The 20,984-nt window shown below is 58.0% G+C and overlaps 4 protein-coding genes across 7 annotated transcripts; all 4 read left to right on the forward strand.

The window, feature by feature from the left end:
- The first annotated feature begins 1,997 nt into the window (after window positions 1-1,997).
- HYAL2 (hyaluronidase 2) lies at window positions 1,998-6,894 on the forward strand. 2 transcript variants are annotated; one of them, XM_086698143.1, is made up of 4 exons: window positions 1,998-2,148; window positions 4,277-5,247; window positions 5,749-5,838; window positions 6,167-6,894. In XM_086698143.1, exons 2-4 carry the CDS (start codon window positions 4,327-4,329, stop codon window positions 6,575-6,577), a joined length of 1,422 nt encoding a protein of 473 aa, XP_086554269.1. In that variant the 5' UTR covers window positions 1,998-2,148; window positions 4,277-4,326; the 3' UTR covers window positions 6,578-6,894. The 2 variants fall into 2 exon arrangements, with proteins under 2 accessions (XP_086554269.1, XP_086554270.1); XM_086698144.1 differs by lacking the exon at window positions 1,998-2,148 and adding an exon at window positions 2,173-3,444.
- A 134-nt stretch (window positions 6,895-7,028) lies between these two features.
- Window positions 7,029-17,681, forward strand: HYAL1 (hyaluronidase 1). Of its 2 annotated transcripts, XM_086698145.1 has the most exons (5): window positions 7,029-10,472; window positions 10,937-11,860; window positions 12,205-12,294; window positions 12,508-14,808; window positions 17,392-17,681. In XM_086698145.1, the coding sequence occupies exons 1-4, from the start codon at window positions 10,452-10,454 to the stop codon at window positions 12,823-12,825; spliced, it is 1,353 nt and encodes a 450-aa protein (XP_086554271.1). In that variant the 5' UTR covers window positions 7,029-10,451; the 3' UTR covers window positions 12,826-14,808; window positions 17,392-17,681. The 2 variants fall into 2 exon arrangements, with proteins under 2 accessions (XP_086554271.1, XP_086554272.1); XM_086698146.1 differs by lacking the exons at window positions 12,205-12,294; window positions 17,392-17,681 and having other exon boundaries at window positions 12,508-12,899.
- Window positions 14,950-20,671, forward strand: HYAL3 (hyaluronidase 3). 2 transcript variants are annotated; one of them, XM_086698142.1, is made up of 3 exons: window positions 14,950-15,216; window positions 18,416-19,326; window positions 19,725-19,912. In XM_086698142.1, the coding sequence occupies exons 2-3, from the start codon at window positions 18,433-18,435 to the stop codon at window positions 19,893-19,895; spliced, it is 1,065 nt and encodes a 354-aa protein (XP_086554268.1). In that variant the 5' UTR covers window positions 14,950-15,216; window positions 18,416-18,432; the 3' UTR covers window positions 19,896-19,912. The 2 variants fall into 2 exon arrangements, with proteins under 2 accessions (XP_086554268.1, XP_025772003.1); XM_025916218.2 differs by lacking the exon at window positions 14,950-15,216 and adding an exon at window positions 19,932-20,671 and having other exon boundaries at window positions 19,725-19,814.
- Window positions 15,256-17,681, forward strand: NAA80 (N-alpha-acetyltransferase 80, NatH catalytic subunit). Its single transcript, XM_086698149.1, is given in 2 exon segments — window positions 15,256-16,609; window positions 16,611-17,681. Coding segments are annotated over 2 exon segments (894 nt in total). The 5' UTR covers window positions 15,256-16,579; the 3' UTR covers window positions 17,475-17,681.
- Window positions 20,672-20,984: the final 313 nt, after the last annotated feature.

Raw genomic sequence — 20,984 nt, forward strand, 5'->3', positions numbered from 1 at the left:
CCAGCAGGTGGCAGTGTATTCACACAGACCTCACTGCAGACCCCCTCAGAATGGAGGGACATTTTCACCTATTATGTTTAATAGGTAGGGACCCCTGGAATTGGAAGGCTTTGGGGTGCTTCACTAGGGATTGGCCCTACCTGCTTGACCTGAGGTGAGAGCGTGACCCCAAGTAGTTCTAGAACAGCTGTCCTGCCCCCAGGAGTGTGAGCTGACCCCACATGAGGTCATAGCATGAGCCATCTTAGGTCCACCCATCCTAGGTGGACAGCAATCAGATGGGTGCCACCATGCCCTTGGCCTACCACCAGGCTCTGTAGCCCAAACCTACCTGCTTCCTCCCAGGACTAGTTGTGGATACCACCAGGAGAGTGGGCTTGGGGTTTCTGTTCCAGCACGCAGAACTCTGCCACCTAGTACTTTCTCTGTTCCCTGCTGACCCTGTGTTCTCACCTGCAGCTGCCCCCTGTGGACATTCGGCCCGCACTTCTCAGGCCGTGAGAAGTGGTTCTCCGCTAGGTTTAGCCCTTGGCCGTCAGCCCAACTTCCAGCTAGGGAGGAGGGAGATCAGGGACACAGGCTTCTGGGTCTGGGGAGTTGGCCTGCCAGTCTTTTGGAGGCTTAAACTTGTCTGGAGCAGGATCATCCTGTGCAGCCTGGACTTTGTAGTCCTTCTTTGGGCACCTTCCCACTTTCCTGATAAGACGTCAGACTTTGTCCCCCTTACTGCCCCCAGGGCCAGGGTTCTGCCATGCCAGATGGCATCCCATCACCCATCACCACTGTCCTAGTGTGGGGGAACTCCCTGTGTTGGGCCTTCCCCAGCTGACCCCAATGCTAGAAACAATGGGGGTCAGGGCAGTGCTTCCCCACTCCCTTCCACTGGGCTGTGCTCACTTCCTTCCTGCTGGCTGCCTGAGGAAGTGTCCCTGCCCTGGGACAGTCTGGTTTGGCCTTTGTTTCCCCAGGGGCCCCCACCATTGCAGCTTCCAAGGCTTGTGTCCCTTGTGGAGCCAGCACAATGGTACAGGGACACACCCTCCCCTGCCCTGTCATGGACTCCTTGGTCCTCCGGCAGACTCCAGGGTGTGTACCCAATTCCCCCAGTTGCCCAGGCTTACACAGCCTTCTGTTAGAAGAGAGGCCCGGGCACTGGAGAGGTGGGCCAGTAGGGTGAGTGGGGGTAGGCTCAGGGTGATTTGAGGGTATGCAAACTTGTCCACCTCTCTGAACCAGGTCTGCTGGGACCTTGCTGCAGCCCTCCCTGGGGCTACAGCCCTGTAATGAGTACCCCCTTTCCCATGGAAACACAGGTCTTTTCTCACTCCAGGTATAAGAGTTCCCTACTCTGCAGTGTCTCAGTGAAGTCCATCCAGGAATGCCCTCCATCAGGAGAGCACTCTGTAGACCCTTCCCAGTCCCTGTCCCTTCCCCCACCCTGCACAATCACACACATCAGCACATTGTCCACTCTGTCACACTTGGGATGCTTCTGCTCTTCAGCGGAAAAAAATTGACTCAGCTCCTGGAAGCTCCCCCAAGCCCCCTTATGACTGGTTCCCTTCTTCACCACCTGCTTTGGGGGACCATCAGCCAAGCATCTCCCAAATAGTTTGACTCCCCAAAGGACCTCCACTGGGGCCCCTCCATCCACAGGCTACTGGATTTGAGGATGGGCCTCAACCACAAGAGAAGGTTGGGGAGAAGAGTTTCAGGGTTAGGAAGCTGCCGGCAGGGCAGAGGCTGTCACCTGAGCCAGGTCCCACTGCCTTCCTGTCACCTAGTGCAGTTCACAGGGCCAGGGCATACTCGGGGGAGGAGGAAGGGGGGAAGGGGAGGAGGGCAGCCAGCCAGCGGGTCTTTGTCGTGGGAGGGAAACAGGGTCAAGCGGTCCCTTCCCCCTCCCCCTCCCCCCCCCCCCCCCCCCCCCCCCCGCCTGTTCCTGGCCCTTTCCTCTCAGAGGGGCAGCAGGAAGTGAGGAAAAAGGGCTGGGGTGGGAGGCGGGAGCGGGTGGGAGGGGATGGAGTTTATCAAGTCGCCGGCGGGTTGCCCAGCGGGCAGCAGCTGGTGCGAGTAGCTTAGCTGGAGAGGCTCACCGGGGGAAGGAGGGAGGCCGCCGACCTACTGGGCCCACGGGCTCCCACACAGGTGAGCCCAGTGCAGGCGACTGGTCTGCACCCCCATAGACCCGCTCACAGGAGCGCTCCCTCCCTCTCCTCCCCAGCGCTCGGAATGGGCTGGCGGTGCAGACCCGGGCCCTTTGAGGACCTGAGTCCAGCACGGAAGAGAGGATCTAGGAAAAGGCAGGGAGGTCTCGCCCAGGTCCAGCTCCAAGCCTGCTCCCCAGAGGGACGGGCTTGCGGGATGAAAGGGCTCAGGATAACGGTGGAGGCCCGGGGGAGCCCCCTAGCCAGACCGGCTTTTCTCCGCAGTCGGGTCGGCTATTTCTGCAAGAGTAGCAGACTCCTAGGAGTTTAAATAAAGCGGGGGGGGGGGGGGGGGGGGGTGTCCTACAAGCCTCCACAGAGACTGGACAGGAGAGAACCGGAGGCCTTGACCTGTCCCTAATGCAAGTCGGGGGCAGGGGGCCCAACTCCCAGGGCCCTCTGGGCTTACCGGCCCCCAGTGGGGCCGACCAAGCTGCGACCCACAGCTCGTGTTGCCAAGACAACTACTACCTCGGCCCTGCCTACGAAGGGCCCAGAGGAGGGTGCTTGACCCCCTCCCTAAGTCTGGTAGGGGGCAGGGCTTCCCTTCAGACCTGGGACTGGGGTCGGGTAGCCCCCAGATCCACAGGGGACTGGGCGTTACTGTCCTGGGAAACCAGAGATCGGCTCTGGTCACCATATCTCTTTCCAAACTAAGGGCCCCACGGCTGGGAACTACACTCGCGGGTACAGATCCAGATCCTCTGCTGCCCCCAGCCAAGGCCCCGGGTCCAGCAGCACCACCTTACGGACAGGCGGAGGAACACCTTCTTTATTCCCTGCGCGACTCCCGACTCACGCTGTCCCTTTAAGCGGCTGGTCGCGCGGCGGAGCGGGGAGGACTGTACCACCGACAGTGAGCTGGTGGGGGAGGAAACTTTGGGCTGACTGGCACTAGCACCCAAGATTCCAGAAGAAAGCCCTGTTCGGAGGGGCCTCACGGCCCCAGATGGATGGCCACGTTCCTCGGGGAAGAATCTGGGGGCCTTGGAGCCTGAAACGTGGCACTGGCTGCGCGAAAGTCGGGAACACATTCCCGCCCCGGCCACAAGTCCTGCCCCAGGCCCACCTCCGCGCTGGATTCTTAAAGGGCCCGCGGGCCGGGGTGGGGAGGGGGCGGGGCGGAGCAGCAGAGGCGCGGAGCCTGGGCTGCGCCTGGGCTAGCGGCCGGAGCGGGCCGGGCTGGGCCGGGGATGGCAGTGGCCATGGCGTGGGTCCCGGCAGCGCCCCGCGCGAGGTGAGGGCGGGCAGTGCAAGCCTAGCGGCTTTCTTCCTTCAGGTTGGGTTCAGAAGTCCAGGGGATGCGCTCAGCGGGGCGGCCAAGGAACCCAACCCCCACCCGGCCGGGCACTGGCCCCACGTGCGGGGCGGGGGCGGGGTCCAGCACAAAGGCCAGGGGGAGTGAGCTCCTCCCGGGACCCGTCTGGCGGTGTGGGGCGCATTCCCGGTGGCTGCGGAGCGAAGGGCCGGTCCGCCGGCGCCGCCGAGGGAGGTCCGCCACCCCTTTGTCCCGGTGGGGCCTCCACCAAGCTTGGGAGAGTGCGTTCGAGACAAAGTCCTGACGTTCTCGCTCTTCTTCCTGGCGGGTGTTACACACATGATAGCTTCGCGGCTGTGTTCCAGCTTCCTTGTGGCTGTATGAGCTGTGCCCTTCCTTATACAAATGCTATCGTTTCCCTGGACCAGGAGTTCTTCATGGAGTACAGAGTGGGCCGCGGGTTCGAGGCTCTCTGAAACCATGTTTTGGGTGGTATGCAGGCATCTGTATCTGTGGACAGCTAGTCCGTAGTGCAGCCGGCCAATTCTTAGAGTCACACACCTACCAGAGGTCTCTGTCCAGCCGTAAGCCACCTGCTCCAGGAAGGAATCCTGTGCTCCTGGCAGGGAGTTCCAGGGTGTCTTCCCTTCCCTCCTGTGGTCTTTCAGACCTGTTACAGTCACGTAACAGGGTCTCAACAGCCTTGGGCATGGTGCCCCCCACAGCGTGGGCTTGGGGAGTGTGAATGGGTTTGGGGTGGGCACCTCCCTGATTCTCTAGACTGACTTGCTCTTTCCCATCTCTCCCCTAGTTCCTGAGCTGGTGCCAGGCAGGTGACACCGTTTTCCTGTAGCCCCCAGCATGTGGGCAGGCTTGGGCCCTGCCATCACACTGGCTGTGGTGTGGGCGGCGGCATGGGCCACCCAGCTCAAGCCCACAGCGCCACCCATCTTTACAGGCCGACCCTTTGTGGTAGCATGGGACGTGCCCACACAAGATTGTGGCCCTCGCCTCAAGGTGCCACTGGACCTAAAGGCCTTTGATGTACAGGCCTCACCTAATGAGGGTTTTGTGAACCAGAACATCACCATTTTCTACCATGACCGGCTGGGCCTGTATCCCCGCTTCAGTTCAGTGGGGAGGTCAGTGCACGGTGGCGTGCCACAGAATGGCAGCCTCTGGGCACATCTGAAGATGCTGCAGGAACACGTGGAGCACTACATTCGTACACAGGAGCCTGCAGGGCTGGCAGTTATCGACTGGGAGGACTGGCGGCCTGTGTGGGTGCGCAACTGGCAGGACAAGGACATATACCGTCAATCATCACGCCAGTTGGTGGCTGTTCGCCACCCTGACTGGCCATCAGATCGTGTAGTCAAGCAGGCGCAATACGAGTTTGAATTCGCTGCACGGCAGTTCATGCTGGAGACACTGCGCTTTGTCAAGGCAGTTCGGCCTCGGCACCTCTGGGGCTTCTACCTCTTCCCAGACTGTTATAACCATGATTATGTGCAGAACTGGGAGACCTATACAGGTCGCTGCCCTGACGTTGAGGTCTCCCGAAATGACCAGCTGGCCTGGCTGTGGGCAGAGAGCACAGCCCTCTTCCCCTCTGTCTACCTGGACGAGACACTTGCGTCCTCCACCCACGGCCGCAACTTTGTCAGCTTCCGTGTTCAGGAGGCCCTTCGTGTGGCTCACACCCACCACCCCAACCACGCACTCCCGGTCTACGTCTTCACGCGACCCACCTATAGTCGCAAGCTCACGGGGCTTAGTGAGGTATGTGCCTCCCAGGACCCTGCCTTCTTCCCCAGGGAACCACTGCAGGTTTGGGTTACCAGGGGGCCTCCTGCCCCGCGGTTTTCTATCTACATTCCCTTGTGTCATTCTCTCTGTAACCTTGTGAAAGGGTGGCATCATTATCTCCATTTTGCAAATAAGAAGATTGAGGTCCAGAAATGCTGAGAAACTCACCCAAAGCTTCCCAGCACATCCAGGGCAAAGCAGGGTCTTGGAACTAGGCATTCTGACTTTGGGGTTTATCCTGATAGATACATCTTCAGCTCAAGTGGGTTGTTAGCTTGGGAAATGGAGGCCAAAGTAGGCGTGCAAGTGACTTGAACATCTAATGAGAAAGTGAAACAGCCTCTGCTTGGGGGTGGGAAGGGGTACTGGGCTGAGGGGATCAGCAAGTCAGAACAGGGTGAGGGCCTGTCCAGCCTGCCTGGTCCTCACCCTGTGGTCTCAGTCTTCCCCAGTGACCATCCCCCTCTCACACAGATGGATCTCATCTCCACCATTGGTGAGAGTGCAGCCCTGGGTGCGGCCGGTGTCATCCTCTGGGGCGATGCAGGCTACACCACCAGCACGGTAAGTAAGCGCCCCCACCCAGCCTACCAGAGTGGAGTCTGCAGGGGCCAGGCAAAAGTTGGGGCTTTGAGCTGCTGACCCTCAAGGTGGGCAAACCTAGTCTCCCACCCAAGGCATTCCTGGTCCCAGTAGAGAAAACAGGGTTCCTTCCCTACGTGCCCTTCTGGGTTCATCTCTGTCCCCACTTCCCTTCTCAGCAGGAACGGTAAGGGTTCAAGCACGCATGTACAGATACACATGTGTGTGCTGTTAAAGGAAGGTTAATAGAGTTTCCATCTGGGCCTGTGGGCTGAGGCAGCTGACCCTGATCCCTGGCCTCTGCCCCTAGGAGACCTGCCAGTACCTCAAGGATTACCTGACGCGGCTGCTGGTCCCCTACGTAGTCAACGTGTCCTGGGCTGCCCAGTATTGCAGCCGGGCCCAGTGCCATGGCCACGGGCGCTGTGTGCGTCGCGACCCCAGCGCCAATACCTTCCTGCACCTCAGTGCCAGCAGCTTCCGCTTGGTGCCTAGCCATGTACCTGGTGAGCCACAGCTGCGACCAGAGGGGGAGCTCAGCTGGGCTGATCTCAACCACCTGCAGACGCACTTTCGCTGCCAGTGCTACTTAGGTTGGGGTGGTGAGCAATGCCAGTGGGACCACACACGGGCAGCTGGGGGTGCCAGTGGGGCCTGGGCTGGGTCCCACCTCACTGGCCCACTGGCTGTGGCAGCCCTGGCCCTCACCTGGACTTTATAGAGGTCTCTCACCCGGCTGCCAAACAAGCTGGCCTCTGCCACAATGGCTCTGCCAGGCACATAGGAGCCTGCAAGGGGTGGACAAACTGGAGTCTGGAGGGGGCAGAGCCCCTGGGATGCCCAGTAGAGCATCCATACCAGCTCTCACCCCCCTGTTCTAAGGGGGAGGGGCAGTTCCCCAAAAGGTCCCTTCTCTCCCTGCCAGAGAGGAAGAGGGGCACAGCCGGGCCAGAGAGGACCTGACCCTACTCTCCTGCCCCTGGATGGTTTATTATTATTATTTTGGGGTCTCTTTTGTAAATTAAATATAAAACAATTTCTTTGTGCTTGGACTGTCTGCAACTAGGCCAGGACATGTGAAAGAGAATCCAGGGTCTCTCAGACTCTCTGCTGGGGACTTCTTATCTGTCAAATGCCATCTGTGGGACCTGGAGGCCCAGAGCTGTCCATTCCGCTGTTGCCTGATGGGGCAGGGGCCAGTGGGACTAGAGGGACTCACATTCCACCCCAACACCAAGGACCTTGCTTTCTCCATATTGATTGGAAAGTGGTTGGGCCTAACCTTCTGTGAGGGACCGGGCTCATTGTGTTTCTCCTACTTGCCCCTGGATCCCCAGCTGGGCCAGTGCCAGTCACCTCGCCTTGCCCACCCAGGGAGAAAGGGGAAGTGGATGTTTGATCTTCCCAGGCTGGGCAAGTAGCCAGACCACCCCTCCCTGATGTTCCCACAGGCAAGGGCGTCTCCTCCACTCCCTGCTCCCAAGGGCAGTAGACTCCAGCCACACAGCCCTCTCTCCAGCTGGGTCGCAGTCCTCCACTGGGGTTTGGGATCTGAACGCCAAGGTCTCATCCCTGTCCCACTGCAAAGATGCATGATGGGGCGAGAGGGAGGTATCTTGAGCCTGGGAGCAGAGACAACCTCAAAGATCACTTCTGTCCCGGCCGTGGGAAGTATAGCCTGTCCTGAGCTGTCCCAAGGGAGACAAGTAGCAGCTGGAGCAGTTGAACTGGCTCTGGACTGCTTTACTACCCTGCTTCTGAAGGAAGTTACCTGGTGTGTCTCTGCCCTTCTCCTCAGCCATCAAACCCACACCTGAAGGTCCCCTTGTCCATATCGGTGATGACACAGCCCCTGTCCTCAGCAAACACTGGCTGTGGAGAGAAACAGCCAAGTGGTGAAGAGGGGGCGCGGGCAGCCCAGCCACAAGGGAGATATCCGTGAGGTAGTCCTTCCTACACTGAGTTGAAAAGGGAAGAGGAAGCTTGATGCGAGAGACAAAGCATGGGCAAAATCTGGAGGAAGTCAGAACACAACTGGGACTCACAGTTTGAGGCTAGGGGCTACAGCAGGCAGGGCAGGAGGGGCAGCCCAAGAGCAGCACTAAGCCTGACTTTGCCTGACGGTGGTGACTCCCTTACCCATTCAGTAAATAATGCATACATGTGCCGGTGCTGGGTTGGGATGCATGTGTGAGGCACACCACAAAGAGCCCTGTCTCCATGGGGATGCACACTAGATGCGAAGGCTGAGTCAGAAGTGGTCATGGGAGCAGAGCCTGGAGAAGCGAGCCCCACCAAATTGATGTCAACTCAGGTTGTAAAGTGATCCCTTATCCCTCTGGCTGGTGATGGCAAAGAATGAGGGAAAGGGGTTGGGTGGTAGTTCAGGGAAGGCAATGTCAGTTCACATGGCAGAGGAGGACGCTGGGGCGGAAGGGTGCCCAGATGTTCATGGCTATGGTGGGGAGTGGCCTGCTAGACAGAAGATGAAGGTATTGTTAATAAGGTCGTGAGATAATGGAGCCAATAAAAAGAGGGCAAAGAAGGAGAAGCTGAAACTTGTTTCCCTTATACCTCTGACTTCCCATACCCAGCTGGGACCCTCAAACACACCTGTGAGCTATCCCACACGCATCTGTAACACCCACATCTGTGATCTCTCCCACCGAGCTTGGACCCCTACACGTACATGTGCAAAGCTGTGATTTCCTTCACATGTTGACCTTATACAACTGCTACCTTCCCCCAAACAGCTGTGGCCTGTACCTACCCAGCTGTGACACCTCCGTGCAAACCTGTGATCACTTCACATCACTTTCCAGGAGGACCTGGAAAGACAGCCTTGTGGAAAGTGCAACTCAGGGACAGCCGGATCTGTGGGTGGGCAGGTGGGGGTAATGGGGAGTGAGGTGGCCTAGGCAGGGTATGAGAGCAGAGAGGGCAGGCAGGGCTGGACCACAAAGCTGGAGTGACCCCAGCCACACACAGAACTTGGGCCCATCTGGCCAGACCAACTCAGCAAGGGCAGGTCTATTGGCAGGGCCCTGGGGTCAGGGAGGGCTTTGGGTGTTCCTTCCTGCCGTTCCACCATTAGAACTTCTCCCCTAGACTGAGGCCAGCTGGAGGATGCTGGCCTGATGGTTGGCTGGATTGTGCCAATTGCAGCCTAGGTTTCTAGGGGCACCAGAAGGTAGTACAAAGCCTTAGGGAGAGGGAGTCAGGGCTGCCTTGATGTTCTCCTGTCCCCTCAGCCCTGGGGAGTTGTGCCAGTCTCCCTGAGCCTGGTGGCCATCACTCTGGGACCCTGCTTCCACCAGGATCAGCAGCCACCATCTCTGTGATTAGATGCTGTGCTTGGGTCCTCGCTGATGTACCCACAGCCCCCTGGCACCATAGGCCCACTGTCAGCTTCTCCATCCTTGCCTGCAGGACCAGGTCCAGATGATAGCCAGCTGTGTCACTGCTTCATTGACCACCATGCCAGGCAGGGGATCACCACCTCAGGCTCAGACTGGGCTGCAGACTCACTCAGGTAGCACTTTCACCTGGGCCAGGGACATGATGTTCCCTTCACCCCACCCTGGCAGGCAAGCCTGGGCCTGGGGACCTAGCAGGTCTCAATAATCAGCTTCTGAATCAGCAAACAAGTGAAATCACAAAGGAATGAACAAACATGTGGTCACTGACACACCCGTGGTCAAACATGGGATCTCATAGTCACAGGACAGCAGAGTCTTCAACACCCAATCCAGTCACCGGGTCCCACACTTGCACATACACCCTCTACTGGAGCTGGCACAGAGGCCTAGATAGTAGCTGACCTGGGGTTCACAAAGACACACTCACTGACCAACCCTGACTTCACAGACACAGCGCCTTTCAGACTCAAGTCCCGAAAGCAGAAGTGACTTACCCCCCTAGGCATAGTCAGTATAGGGTCTGAGGCCACAATACTTCTAGGGACCCCCAAAATCTTAATTTTTTTAATCAGAAGAAGATATATATTAATAATGAATATATAATGACTTAGGTTGGGATTATATTTGTCTTTATACCAACATAGTTGTAAAATGTATTTTTTGACGTTTTGAGAAAGGGTCCCAAAAAAGCAAAAGTGCTTAAGGCCCACAAATGTCACAGTGCAGCTGTGCAGGAAAGTACGCTCCCTTGGTATAGGTACTGAGGCACCCAGACTCCAGTACCACAGACAGGCCTGCCAGCTGGGTCTGCCAACCAAACAGCAACCCCCTCCCCCGCACTGCCTCCACCCCCACCCCCACCCCAACACAAAGCCGCAAAGCCCTGCCCTAGTGCTGACCCAGTGGGCGGGGCCGCTTCCGGCCCAGCCCCACCTCCTACCAAGGGCACTTTGTTAGGGGTGCTGAGGTGGCTCAGCTGCCTGGCCCAGCCCTCCAACCCCGGGCCTGCCCCTCAGCCCGCCCCCAGACTGGGTGGGGTGACCCCCTACAAAAGCTCAGAGTTTCCAGCAGCAGCAGCTTCCTCCAAGAGTCTGGTGCAGCTGGGGGCAGAGTTGAGGAACAGAATCTTGCTGAGCCCTGCCTAGGCCCTCAGCCTGGGGTCAGGAAGTTTGGAGGATGAGGCCCTTCAGCCCTGAGGTCAGCAGGGACAAGTGGGCAGACTGGCGGGGATACAAGGAGGGTTGGGCTGACCTGTCTTTGGTCACTGAGCATCTCCTCCTCCAATGGCTGGCCAGGATTCCTGCGGGGAGAGACAGGAAAGGACCCCCCCACCCCCACCCCCATCACAGTCAGGTCAGCCTCGCGGCTGAGGGCCTGGCTCTTATGAAAACACATATCATGGCTTCTGTGGCTCTTGGGGAAGGGGATTGGTTAGCTTAGGCCAGGGCAAAGTCTGTGGGAGACAGGGCAGAGGCCCCTCCAGTGGCAGTGCGACCCCTCCAAGCCTCTCCTTTGCCCTCTGACCTCCCTGAGCCCTGCAGGTCAGTGTTTACCTAAACCCAGAGCAGGGGTGGATTAATGAGCAAGGGGTTTGGCCAGCCTTCCCTGAGCAGGGGTCAGAGAGTTCAGGGCCTACTCTCAGCTTTGCCTCCCCTGGCTAGGTTTCACTAGAACCACCCTGTGCCATGGCAGTCCACCTGCTTCCCATCTACGCCCTCTTCCTGACCTTGCTGGACAAAACCCAAGGCTCCAGGAGCCCCATGGTACCCAACCAGCCCTTCACCACCATCTGGAATGCAAACACCCAGTGGTGCCTGGAGAAATACGGTGTGGACGTGGACGTCAGTGTCTTTGATGTGGTGGCCAACCCGGGGCAGACCTTCCGCGGCCCTGACATGACCATTTTCTACAGCTACCAGCTGGGCACCTACCCCTACTACACGTCTGCCGGGGAGCCTGTGTTTGGTGGGCTGCCCCAGAATTCCAGCCTGGATACCCACCTGGCCCACTCATTCCACGACATCCTGGCTGCCATCCCTGCGTCTGACTTCTCAGGGCTGGCAGTCATCGATTGGGAGGCATGGCGCCCACGCTGGGCCTTCAACTGGGACGCCAAAGACATTTATCGGCAGCGCTCACGGTCACTGGTGCAGGCGCAGCATCCTGACTGGCCAGCGCCTTGGGTGGAGGCCGCAGCTCGGGACCAGTTCCAGGAGGCTGCACAGGCCTGGATGGCAGGCACCCTCAAGCTGGGGCAAGCACTGAGGCCTCGTGGCCTCTGGGGCTTCTATGGCTTCCCTGACTGCTATAACTATGACTTTCTAAGCCCCAACTATACAGGCCAGTGCCCCCCGGGTATCTGTGCCCAGAATGACCAGCTGGGGTGGCTGTGGGGTCAGAGCCGTGCCCTCTACCCCAGCATCTACATGCCTACAGAGCTAGAGGGCACAGGGAAGGGACAGGTGTATGTGCGGCACCGTGTAGGTGAGGCATTCCGTGTGGCTGTGGGTGCTGGGGACCCTGATCTGCCAGTGCTGCCCTATGCCCAGATCTTCTACGACGGGACGAACCGCTCTCTGCCCTTGGTGAGTCTCCCTCTATAACCCCACCCACCGTATAGCCTACTTTGTCAGGCATCAGGTCCAGTAAGTGAGGCTGCATGGCCTTGGGGCACTTTCATCCATTCTCCATTCCTTGAGCTCTGTGTGCCATGCTCTGTGCTCAGCACAGATGATTCTGCATTCATCAGAAAGACGTAGTGCCTGGTGCATGGCACGCACAGGCCAGAGTGAGGATGGGCTTGCCTCTCACCACCAGGGCCAGAAAAGCCCAGGTGGGGGTTATGAATTATTTGTCCCATCCAGTGTTGTTACAGCAATCTGCTGTGGGGAGGGAGGAAGGCCCTTCAGAGCTATGTCCCTTTCCTCAGGATGAGCTGGAGCACAGCCTGGGGGAAAGTGCAGCCCAGGGGGCAGCAGGAGTGGTACTCTGGGTGAGCTGGGAGAACACAAGAACTAAGGTGAGCTCAGGCCCAGGACGGGGGGGGGGGGGGGGGGGGGGGGGGGTTAGGGGGGGGGGCAGGGGCAGGGGTGGAGCTGCCAGGCTGACTGGCAAGACCCTGGCCCACCCTTTCTATCCCTTCAGTCCTGACTGGCCAGCAGGTGAGTGCCTCAGTGCCCTAGGTAGGCCCATGCATGGCCATGGTGTCCCTGTTGCTCCCCTTCCTACTCAGGAATCATGCCAGGCCATCAAGGAGTATGTGGACACCACACTGGGGCCCTTTGTCCTCAACGTGACCAGCGGGGCTCTTCTGTGCAGTCAAGCCCTATGCTCAGGCCATGGTCGCTGTGCCAGGCGCCCCAGCCACCCTGAGGCCCTCCTCATCCTCAACCCCACCAGTTTCTCCATCCAGCCCACACCTGGTGGCGGGCCCCTGACCCTACAAGGTGCCCTCTCACTTGAGGATCGGATGCAGATGGCTGTGGAGTTCAAATGTCGCTGCTACCGTGGCTGGAAGGGAGCATGGTGTGAGAAGCAAGGCATGTGGTAATTGGCCACGAACTAGGATACACGCATTGAACATCTTGTTGACATTAAAAATAAAAGTTATTTTACCAGCAAAAATGGGTTTAATCAGGAACAGTAGAAAATTGCAACTTGAGACATGTGAGCTGTTGCAAAACCAAAGAAGAGGAGCGATCTTTTACATAGGAAAGGGGGGAGTTTGAAGGGCCCATTATAAACAGAAAGTCCATTGGAGTAAACCTGGGGTTCAAAGTGTGGTGACTTTTCATTGACTGAGTTATGGCAGTCTCTCATTGGCTGGGCTGTTGTCACACAATGAGAAAATCTTTCCTCCTGCTGGAATAGTAAAGTAGGCTTCTCCCTGTTGGGTCTGCAAAGAGCTGCAAGGAGTGGCATGGGTGAGTTCCCCCTTCCAGCCTCCCAACTCCATTTTATTTTATTTATTTATTTTTTTCCAACTCCATGTTAAATGAGGTTTCCTTTATTCAGTTTCACAACCTAATGCACTCTGAGCCTGGCCACAGCGTTCTCTTTTTTTTTTTTATTTTTTTATTAAAAAAAATTTTTTTTAACGTTTCATTTATTTTTGAGACAGAGAGAGAGCATGAAAGGGGAGGGTCAGCGAGAGGGAGACACAGAATCTGAAACAGGCTCCAGGCTCTGAGCTGTCAGCACAGAGCCACATGCGGGGCTCGAACTCACAGACCGCGAGATCATGACATGAACCAAAGTCAGCCCCTTAACCGACTGAGCCACCCAGGCACCCCTGGCCAGAGCTTTCTCCAGTATAAGCAGTCACACACAAGTCATGGTGACAGTCAGGAGTACATTCAGCCACGGTCATGAGCATATGCCTGCACATGCTTATAGACCAGGATAGCTGCCTAAGGGGTTAGAGCCTCCAGCACCCATCCAGCTGGGTCATAAACATCTCCAGAGATACTAAGCCAGTCTTTAAACTGTAGCAATCACAAGAACTGACATTCACTGAACACCTACGCTTCCTCAAGTCCTGTGTTAAGCATTTTAAGTAGACTTACTTGATCCTAACACGACGTTATGAGGAAACTGAGGCACACACTGGAAGGGCAAACATTTTGCCCAAGGCTGCACAGCCAGAAAATAGAGAAACTGGAATTCGAAACCCAGGCTGTCTAACTATAGAGGTAAAGCACTTTGACTCCTACTGTGTTGACAGTAACCAGCCCTGCACGCAACCTGCTCAGAGGCACCAAGCTCGCAAATAAAGCAGACACGATTCTTGCTTCAGGAGCTATTAATGGAGTGCCTAAAACGTGCAGGAGCCGGGATCCAGAGGGCCCAGGAAAGGCTCATCTCTCTCACTCAGACCTGACGTCTGTCCGAGGGCGGCTGCTTCCGAGCATGGGGCCCAAATTTCAGGAGGAAGCTCTACCTGATCGTTTCCACAATGGACCCCTTTCCAAACGGGGACCGACAGGAGCCGAGGCCTGCCTGAGCTTGGGGTGGGGCGAGGTGAGGCGAGGCGAGGCGAGGCGAGGCGGAAGTAGAGCCGTGTGGAGGAGGGACCTGTACCCGGCCAAGGCTTTGGCGCGACGGGCCCGGTAGAGCGGAATCCGGGAGGATCTAATAGGTGCCCAGGAGCCAGATACTGGGCCTGCAGGCGACGGGGAGGAGGTGGAGCCTGCGCTCGGTCCCAGCTGGGATACGTAGGGAGCGAGGTGCTGTGGCTCGGGCGGGGCTGGAGGGGCAGAGGCGGAGCCATGGCAGAGACCAGGTCTGCGTCGGGGGTGTTGTGACGCCCTGAACCGGGGGCGGAGCCTAAGCCGTGGCGGGCGGAGGCGGGGTGGGGCCTAGCTACCTAGGGAAAGTCGACCAGGTCCGGTGCTGCAGGAGACGACGGCTGCAGTGCGTCCGCCGCGCCGCTAGGGGCCAGCGCGGGCGGTCAGAAGAGTCCAAACCACAGACAGCTAGAAACCGACCCGCGCGGAGCGAGCACGCGAAGCGTCCCGGAGCTTGGCTTCAGCATGTCAGTACCTCCCCCTTCCCATGCGCCTTATGTTCGTCCTCACTGTCCCCCGTCTGTCCCATGAGTGCGGTCCTCAAGTAGCTATGCCGTCCCGCACGCCCTCCCTGCTTCTGTCGTTCTCTCCCCTAGCATGCCGAGCCACACCCACCCAGAGTCAAGCTGCTGAAGCACACCCTCCCCCCCAAAACTCCACGGTTTGTCATCCACTAGGAGGGAGGGGGAAACCGAGGCACAGAAGACACTGCCGCCTCTCCCTGAGGATACAGGAGCCCCGCCCATAGTGGGTGGGGTTGGCCACGAAGGGGTTAAGACCGCGGGGAAGTCTGGGGCTCCAGACCTAGGGGTGGATTCTGGGGCTTCCTCCCTCTTGGTCCAGAGCTGTAGCTGCTGCGGAGGTGGCCGATGCAGGTGAGGTGCTTATAATCCTCTGAGTGGGGTGTGGGGTTGTGGGGGCTACCTGTGCCTGACCAGTGTGGAATTGGACTCAGGCTCATGGGGCCTTTTGGGGGAGGTGGGGAAGGAGAGCCAGGACGTCCTCTCTGGAGCAAGTGAGTAGAAGAGTGAGGCCCAGTGGATCCCTCACTGCCAGGAATCCCCTCAGCATAGACTCTCCTGGCAGAAGGGCCTGGGGTAGGACTGGCAAACAATGGGGTTTAGGCACAGGAGGTCTGAGCCCCCAACCTGATGGCCGTTGGACACCCTTGTGGATTTAGGAAGGAAGCTGTGGTCCTTATCTAGGGCGACTACGAAACTCAGGCCAGTGGGGAACCAAGCCTGCAAGAGCCACATTGCTTTGTGACAGTGAGCCAGGCCCCTTGCTAGTGCTGTTGGAACCCTATGTGAGGGGACAGTTGGGTCCATGCCCAAGCAGAGTGTCCTGAGCTGCATGGGGATGGGGGGGGGGGGGGCGGGCATGGGCTCTGTGCTCCAGGCAGGAAAGGCAGTTCAGTGAGGGGAAAACTGATCCTAACGGGTGGGTGATGGGTACCCCAGGATTGCTCAGGTGACAGGCATGGCCCAAGTGGTCAGAAAGGCTGGGACCTAAAGTGTAAAGAGAAGGAAAGGGCAGGGGAGTTCCTGGGGACAGCCAGAGGGAGTTTTGGGTGGGTTTAAGTAGGGGGTCATGGTGCCTAGTCTGCATGTTCTGTCTGATGGCCAGCCAACCATGGTGCTGTAGGCTAGGTCCCCTGTTCTGGGGAGGCCAGAGTTGTAGCCAGAGAAAGTGGGGCCATGACTCTTGGGTTCTGCCCCAGCCTTTAGCCTTCAGCTTTCCTCCAATGTGGGGCAGGACACCCTGGAACCATTACCTCTACTGTCACCTGAGTGAGTCACCTGAGTCAGGTATAAGGGATGGTCTCCAGGTGACCTGTGCCATCAGGTGAGTATGGGACAGAGACAAGGTGTAGCTTACCAGTTCCAGGATGCATGGCTCCCCTAGCACTCTGTCAGCCCCTCCCTGCCCCAACACTGTCCTCCTTCCTGGCAAAGCCTAGCATGGCTGTTGTCTACAGGAGGAGCATCCTTGTGGTCTGAGGAGATAACCATTGTCTGGAGACCATGCTCTTAATCCCCAGCCTGGCACTGAGCCACCTGCAACCCAGCAGGAAATGACCATGGCTCCCAGCCTGACTTAGCTGAGCCTGGATCCTTCATGTAGGGAAGAGCTGACTCTGAGCCCTGGCTCATCAAAGCTGACTCCTACCCTAGACCCTACACACCAGATAGAGTTGATCCTGAGTACCAGCCCAGCCAAGCTGACTCTGGATCCTGCATGCCAGTCAGAGCTGACCCTGAGATCCAACCTGGCCACGCTGACCCTGGATCCTGCACACCAGCCAGAGCTGACCCTGAGCCCCAGGCTAGCTGAGCTGACCCTGGGTTCTGCATGCCATCCAGAGATGACCCTCAGTCCTGGCTCGACTGAGCTGACCCTGGATCCCGCACACCAGCCAGAGGAGACCTCAGCCCCCAACCTGGCTGAACTTACCCTGGAGCCTGTGCACTGCCGACCTGAGCTCCTGGATGCCTGTGCCGACCTCATCAATGAGCAGTGGCCCCGCAGCCGTGCCTCCCGCCTGCATTCCTTGGGCCAGTCCTCAGACGCCTTCCCCCTCTGCCTGATGCTGCTGAGCCCCAGCCCCACACCTGAGGCAGCCCCCATCGTGGTGGGCCATGCCCGCTTGTCACGGGTGCTGGACCGGCCCCAGAGCCTCCTAGTGGAGACAGTGGTGGTGGCCCGGGCTCTGAGGGGCCGTGGCTTTGGCCGCCGCCTCATGGAGGGCCTGGAGGCTTTTGCTCAGGCCCGGGGCTTCCGCCGACTACACCTCACTACCCACGACCAGCTGCAGTTCTATGCCCACCTGGGCTACCAGCTGGGTGAGCCTGTGCAGGGCCTAGTCTTCACCAGCCAACGGCTGCCTGCCACCCTGCTCAGGGCCTTCCCCAGAGCCCCCTTTCCCCGGCAACCCTGCAAGGCTTCTAGTCTGACTGCCCAAACTGCCCCAAGAGCCCCCAAGGGGCCATCATTGCCACCACCTCCTCCCCTGCCTGAGCCCTTGACCACCTCACCCCCACCTCCTGCAGGGCCCCCTCCACAAAGCCTGCTGGAGACACAATACCAAGACCTGAGAGGATGTCCCATATTCTGGATGGAAAAAGACATCTGAGGGCTACCCAGGACAAGGCACTGTCCTTCAGGGTTGATGGACTGCCTAGGACAGTCTGGGCCTCAGCCCATTGGCCATACCATAGTCCCTAGACCCTGGGAGCAGCTTTAGCCTGGCCATGTTTCCTGAGTACCAGTGGGGCCAGTAGATGGCTTCATGGCTGTGGCTCAGAGCTGTCAGTGTGGCTGAATAAAGGCTTCTGTTGGATGTGGCTGTGATAGTTTATTTGTTGACCTCACTCTCACCTCCCAGCTTCATCTTAGATCCCCTATCTCTGCAAGAGTCCCAGATCAACCTTGGCCCTAGGGCCATGGATGAAGGGACACCTGCCCTTTGCCCCTCCCACTCTTCCAAGCCCAGGTGACAAGGTATCTGTTCCCTTCTACATTCACTCATCACTATTCACTCAGGGGCTACTGTTTGTCAGGCTCTGGACTGGTCACAGGCAATGGGGAACGAGACAGACAGTACCTCGACCCAAGGGACAGGGGAGACAGGCAGGCATACAGTGTCAGGATCCGTGCTGGGACAGTGGGAGCCCAAGTGCCCTCAGTGCATTTAGAGACCCAGGAGGCCTCCCAGGGGAGGTGATGTCACAGCAGAGACCTGAGAGCTGAGTAGGAATTAAGCCAGGCAAAGGGGAGGATGTTAAGTGTTCTTGGGGCAAGGTCCAAGAAAGAGGTCAGAGGGGACTGGTGAGAAGTGAGTGGGCTAGGTGTCAGAAGGCACAGTGGTGCTGTGACAGAGATGGACATCACAGGAGCTACGTGGGCCAACTTAGGGTGTTACTGGTTTGAGAGGCCTAGAGGACCACATGGGGACCATCCTTCCCCAGCCTCCATCCTTGGGAGTAGCTGGGAGAGTGTTCCCAGCTTTCCCTGCTGTATAGAAGGTGTGGCCACGGCCATGAATTCTAAGCTCACACCCCCTCTCTCCTGCAGGTTTCTGTCCCTGGGGCATGATCATGCAGCTGGGCCTCGCCCTGGTACTAGGAATGGCCCTGTGCCTGGGGTGTGGCCAGCCCCTGCTGTGGGCTCCTGAACGTCCCTTCTCTGTGCTATGGAACATACCCTCAGCACACTGTAAGACTCGCTTTGGTGTGCACCTGCCACTAGAGGCTCTGGGCATCACAGCCAACCGTGGCCAGCGTTTCCATGGCCAGAACATCACCATCTTCTACAAGAACCAGCTTGGCTTCTATCCCTACCTTGGGCCCAGGGGCACAGCTCATAACGGGGGCATCCCCCAGGTTGTCCCTCTTGACCGCCACCTGGCACGGGCTGCCTACCAGATCCATCTCAGCCTAGAACGTGGCTTTGCTGGCCTGGCAGTGCTGGACTGGGAAGAGTGGTGTCCACTCTGGGCCGGGAACTGGGGCCGCCGCCGAGCCTACCAGGAAGCTTCATGGGCTTGGGCACAGCGGGTATTCCCCCACCTGAACCCCCAGGAGCAGCTCCACAAGGCCCGTGCTGGCTTTGAACAGGCAGCCCGTGCCCTGATGGAGGACACACTACGGCTAGGCCAGGCACTGAAGCCCCATGGGTTCTGGGGCTTCTATCGCTTCCCAGCCTGTGGCAATGGCTGGCATGGTACAGCTTTCAATTACACAGGCCACTGCCACCCAGCCACTCTAGCCCGAAACACACGACTGCATTGGCTCTGGGCTGCCTCCAGCTCCCTCTTCCCCAGCATTTACCTCCCACCCAAGCTGCCACCTATTCACCACCAGGCATTTGTCCGATACCGCCTGGAAGAAGCCTTCCGTGTGGCCCTTGTTGGGCACCCACATCCCCTGCCTGTCCTGGCCTATGCCCGCCTCACATACCGGCATTCTGGGAGGTTCCTGTCCCAGGTGAGCGAAAATTGAGATCTAGGGGTCTGAGTGGGGAGTCATGGTCCTGTCCTAGGAAGATCTGAAGAGAAGACCTTGCCCAGGGGAATTTGATGGGGAGACCCTGATCTAGTTCTGAGTGGGGAGGTACTATCCTGGATCATCTGAAAAGGAAGTATGGCTCTGCCTTGGAAAATCTTGAAGGGGAAGGCAAGGCCAACGTTTGGAGCCCTGGTCTGAGGGAAGACATTTTCTGAGTGGAGGACCCAAGAAGCCACTCAGAGGCTCAGTGCCAAGTAACCTTACTCTAGAAGTGGAATCAGATCATGGTAATGAGCCAGAAAAGTTTCTTGAAGGTAGAGGTAGGCCCAGATGGATCTGACCAGCCCAGCCCTGGCTTAGCAGTTCTTTGCTTCCAGGATGACCTCGTGCAGACCATTGGTGTGACCGCAGCACTAGGGGCAGCCGGCGTGGTGCTCTGGGGGGACCTGAGCTTCTCCAGCTCTGAGGTGATCATTGCCCCTCCAGCCTGCCGTACAGCCCATCCTGGGATCCCAGGGTTCGGGGGAGAGACCATGTCAGAGCCATGAAGCAGGAGCATTGATACATCCTTCCCCTCTCCACAGGAGAAGTGCTGGCATCTCCATGACTACCTACTGGGCACCCTGGGTCCCTATGTAATCAATGTGACCAGGGCAGCCATAACCTGCAGTCACCAGCGGTGCCATGGCCATGGGCGTTGTGCCCGCCAAGATGGAGGACAGCTGGAAGCCTTTCTGCATCTGCAGCCAGATGGCAGCCCTGGAGCTTGGGAGTCCTTTAGCTGCCGTTGTTACCCGGGCTGGGCTGGCCCTACCTGCCAGGAGCCTAGACCTGAGCCTAGGCCTGAAGAAGCAACATAAAACCAGAGGTTACCTGCCCCTGACTCTCTTGTCCCTGCTGCCATTTTTCCAGTCTTGGAGGACAGCTCTGTCCCACTCTTGTTCTATTCAGTTTAGAGCCAGTCCTCCCATACACACCCTCCCTTCCCATGGGATACCTGGGGAGTGGAAGGGGCCAGGAAAAAAATGTTGACAGACAAACAGACAAAAATGTTTATTTTGTTTACACTATTTTAAAACCAAAGGTCCTCTGAGGTCACTTGATCCCTCCTGATAAGCAGCCCCAGGGAAAGTCAGAGTTCCAGATGGTTAGCGTTGCAAGCTCAGGGCTCTGTTCCTACTACTCCTCACTGGGTCCATGGAAAGGTCACAGGAGACCCATCCAGAGACAGGTGGGCTCCAAGATCTTGGCTAAGGTCTGTAAGTGCTAAGCTGTTATTTGTCCTCTGCTTCAGCATAAAGTCACTTTTTCTTTCACCACCTAAGGTTTGTTCACCAAGTTCCACTAAACCCCAAGCTCTTCCTGTCGCCGAGTGTCCGTCCGCAAGTGCCCAGAAACGCTGGCCCTGCCTGACGTAGTAGGCTGCTCCAAAGAGGCAGCTTCAGTGTTAACAACTGTGCATGCATGCACGTGGGCGCGCGGGGGGCGGTGTACACAGGGCATTGTGGGTGCATAGTTCAGCTAGAGCGTCGTGGGTTTACGGGTCTCAGGAATAGACTACAATTCCCGAGGTGCTCTGCGCCTAGCCTGCTGGCGGTGATCTGGGCGCGCAGTCCCCTGGGACTAGTAGTTTCGGC

This window comes from Puma concolor, chromosome A2 (genome assembly GCF_028749965.1).
Source record: "Puma concolor isolate L17-30 chromosome A2, mPumCon1.1.hap2, whole genome shotgun sequence".
In the NCBI taxonomy this organism is placed as follows: Eukaryota; Metazoa; Chordata; class Mammalia; order Carnivora; family Felidae; genus Puma; species Puma concolor.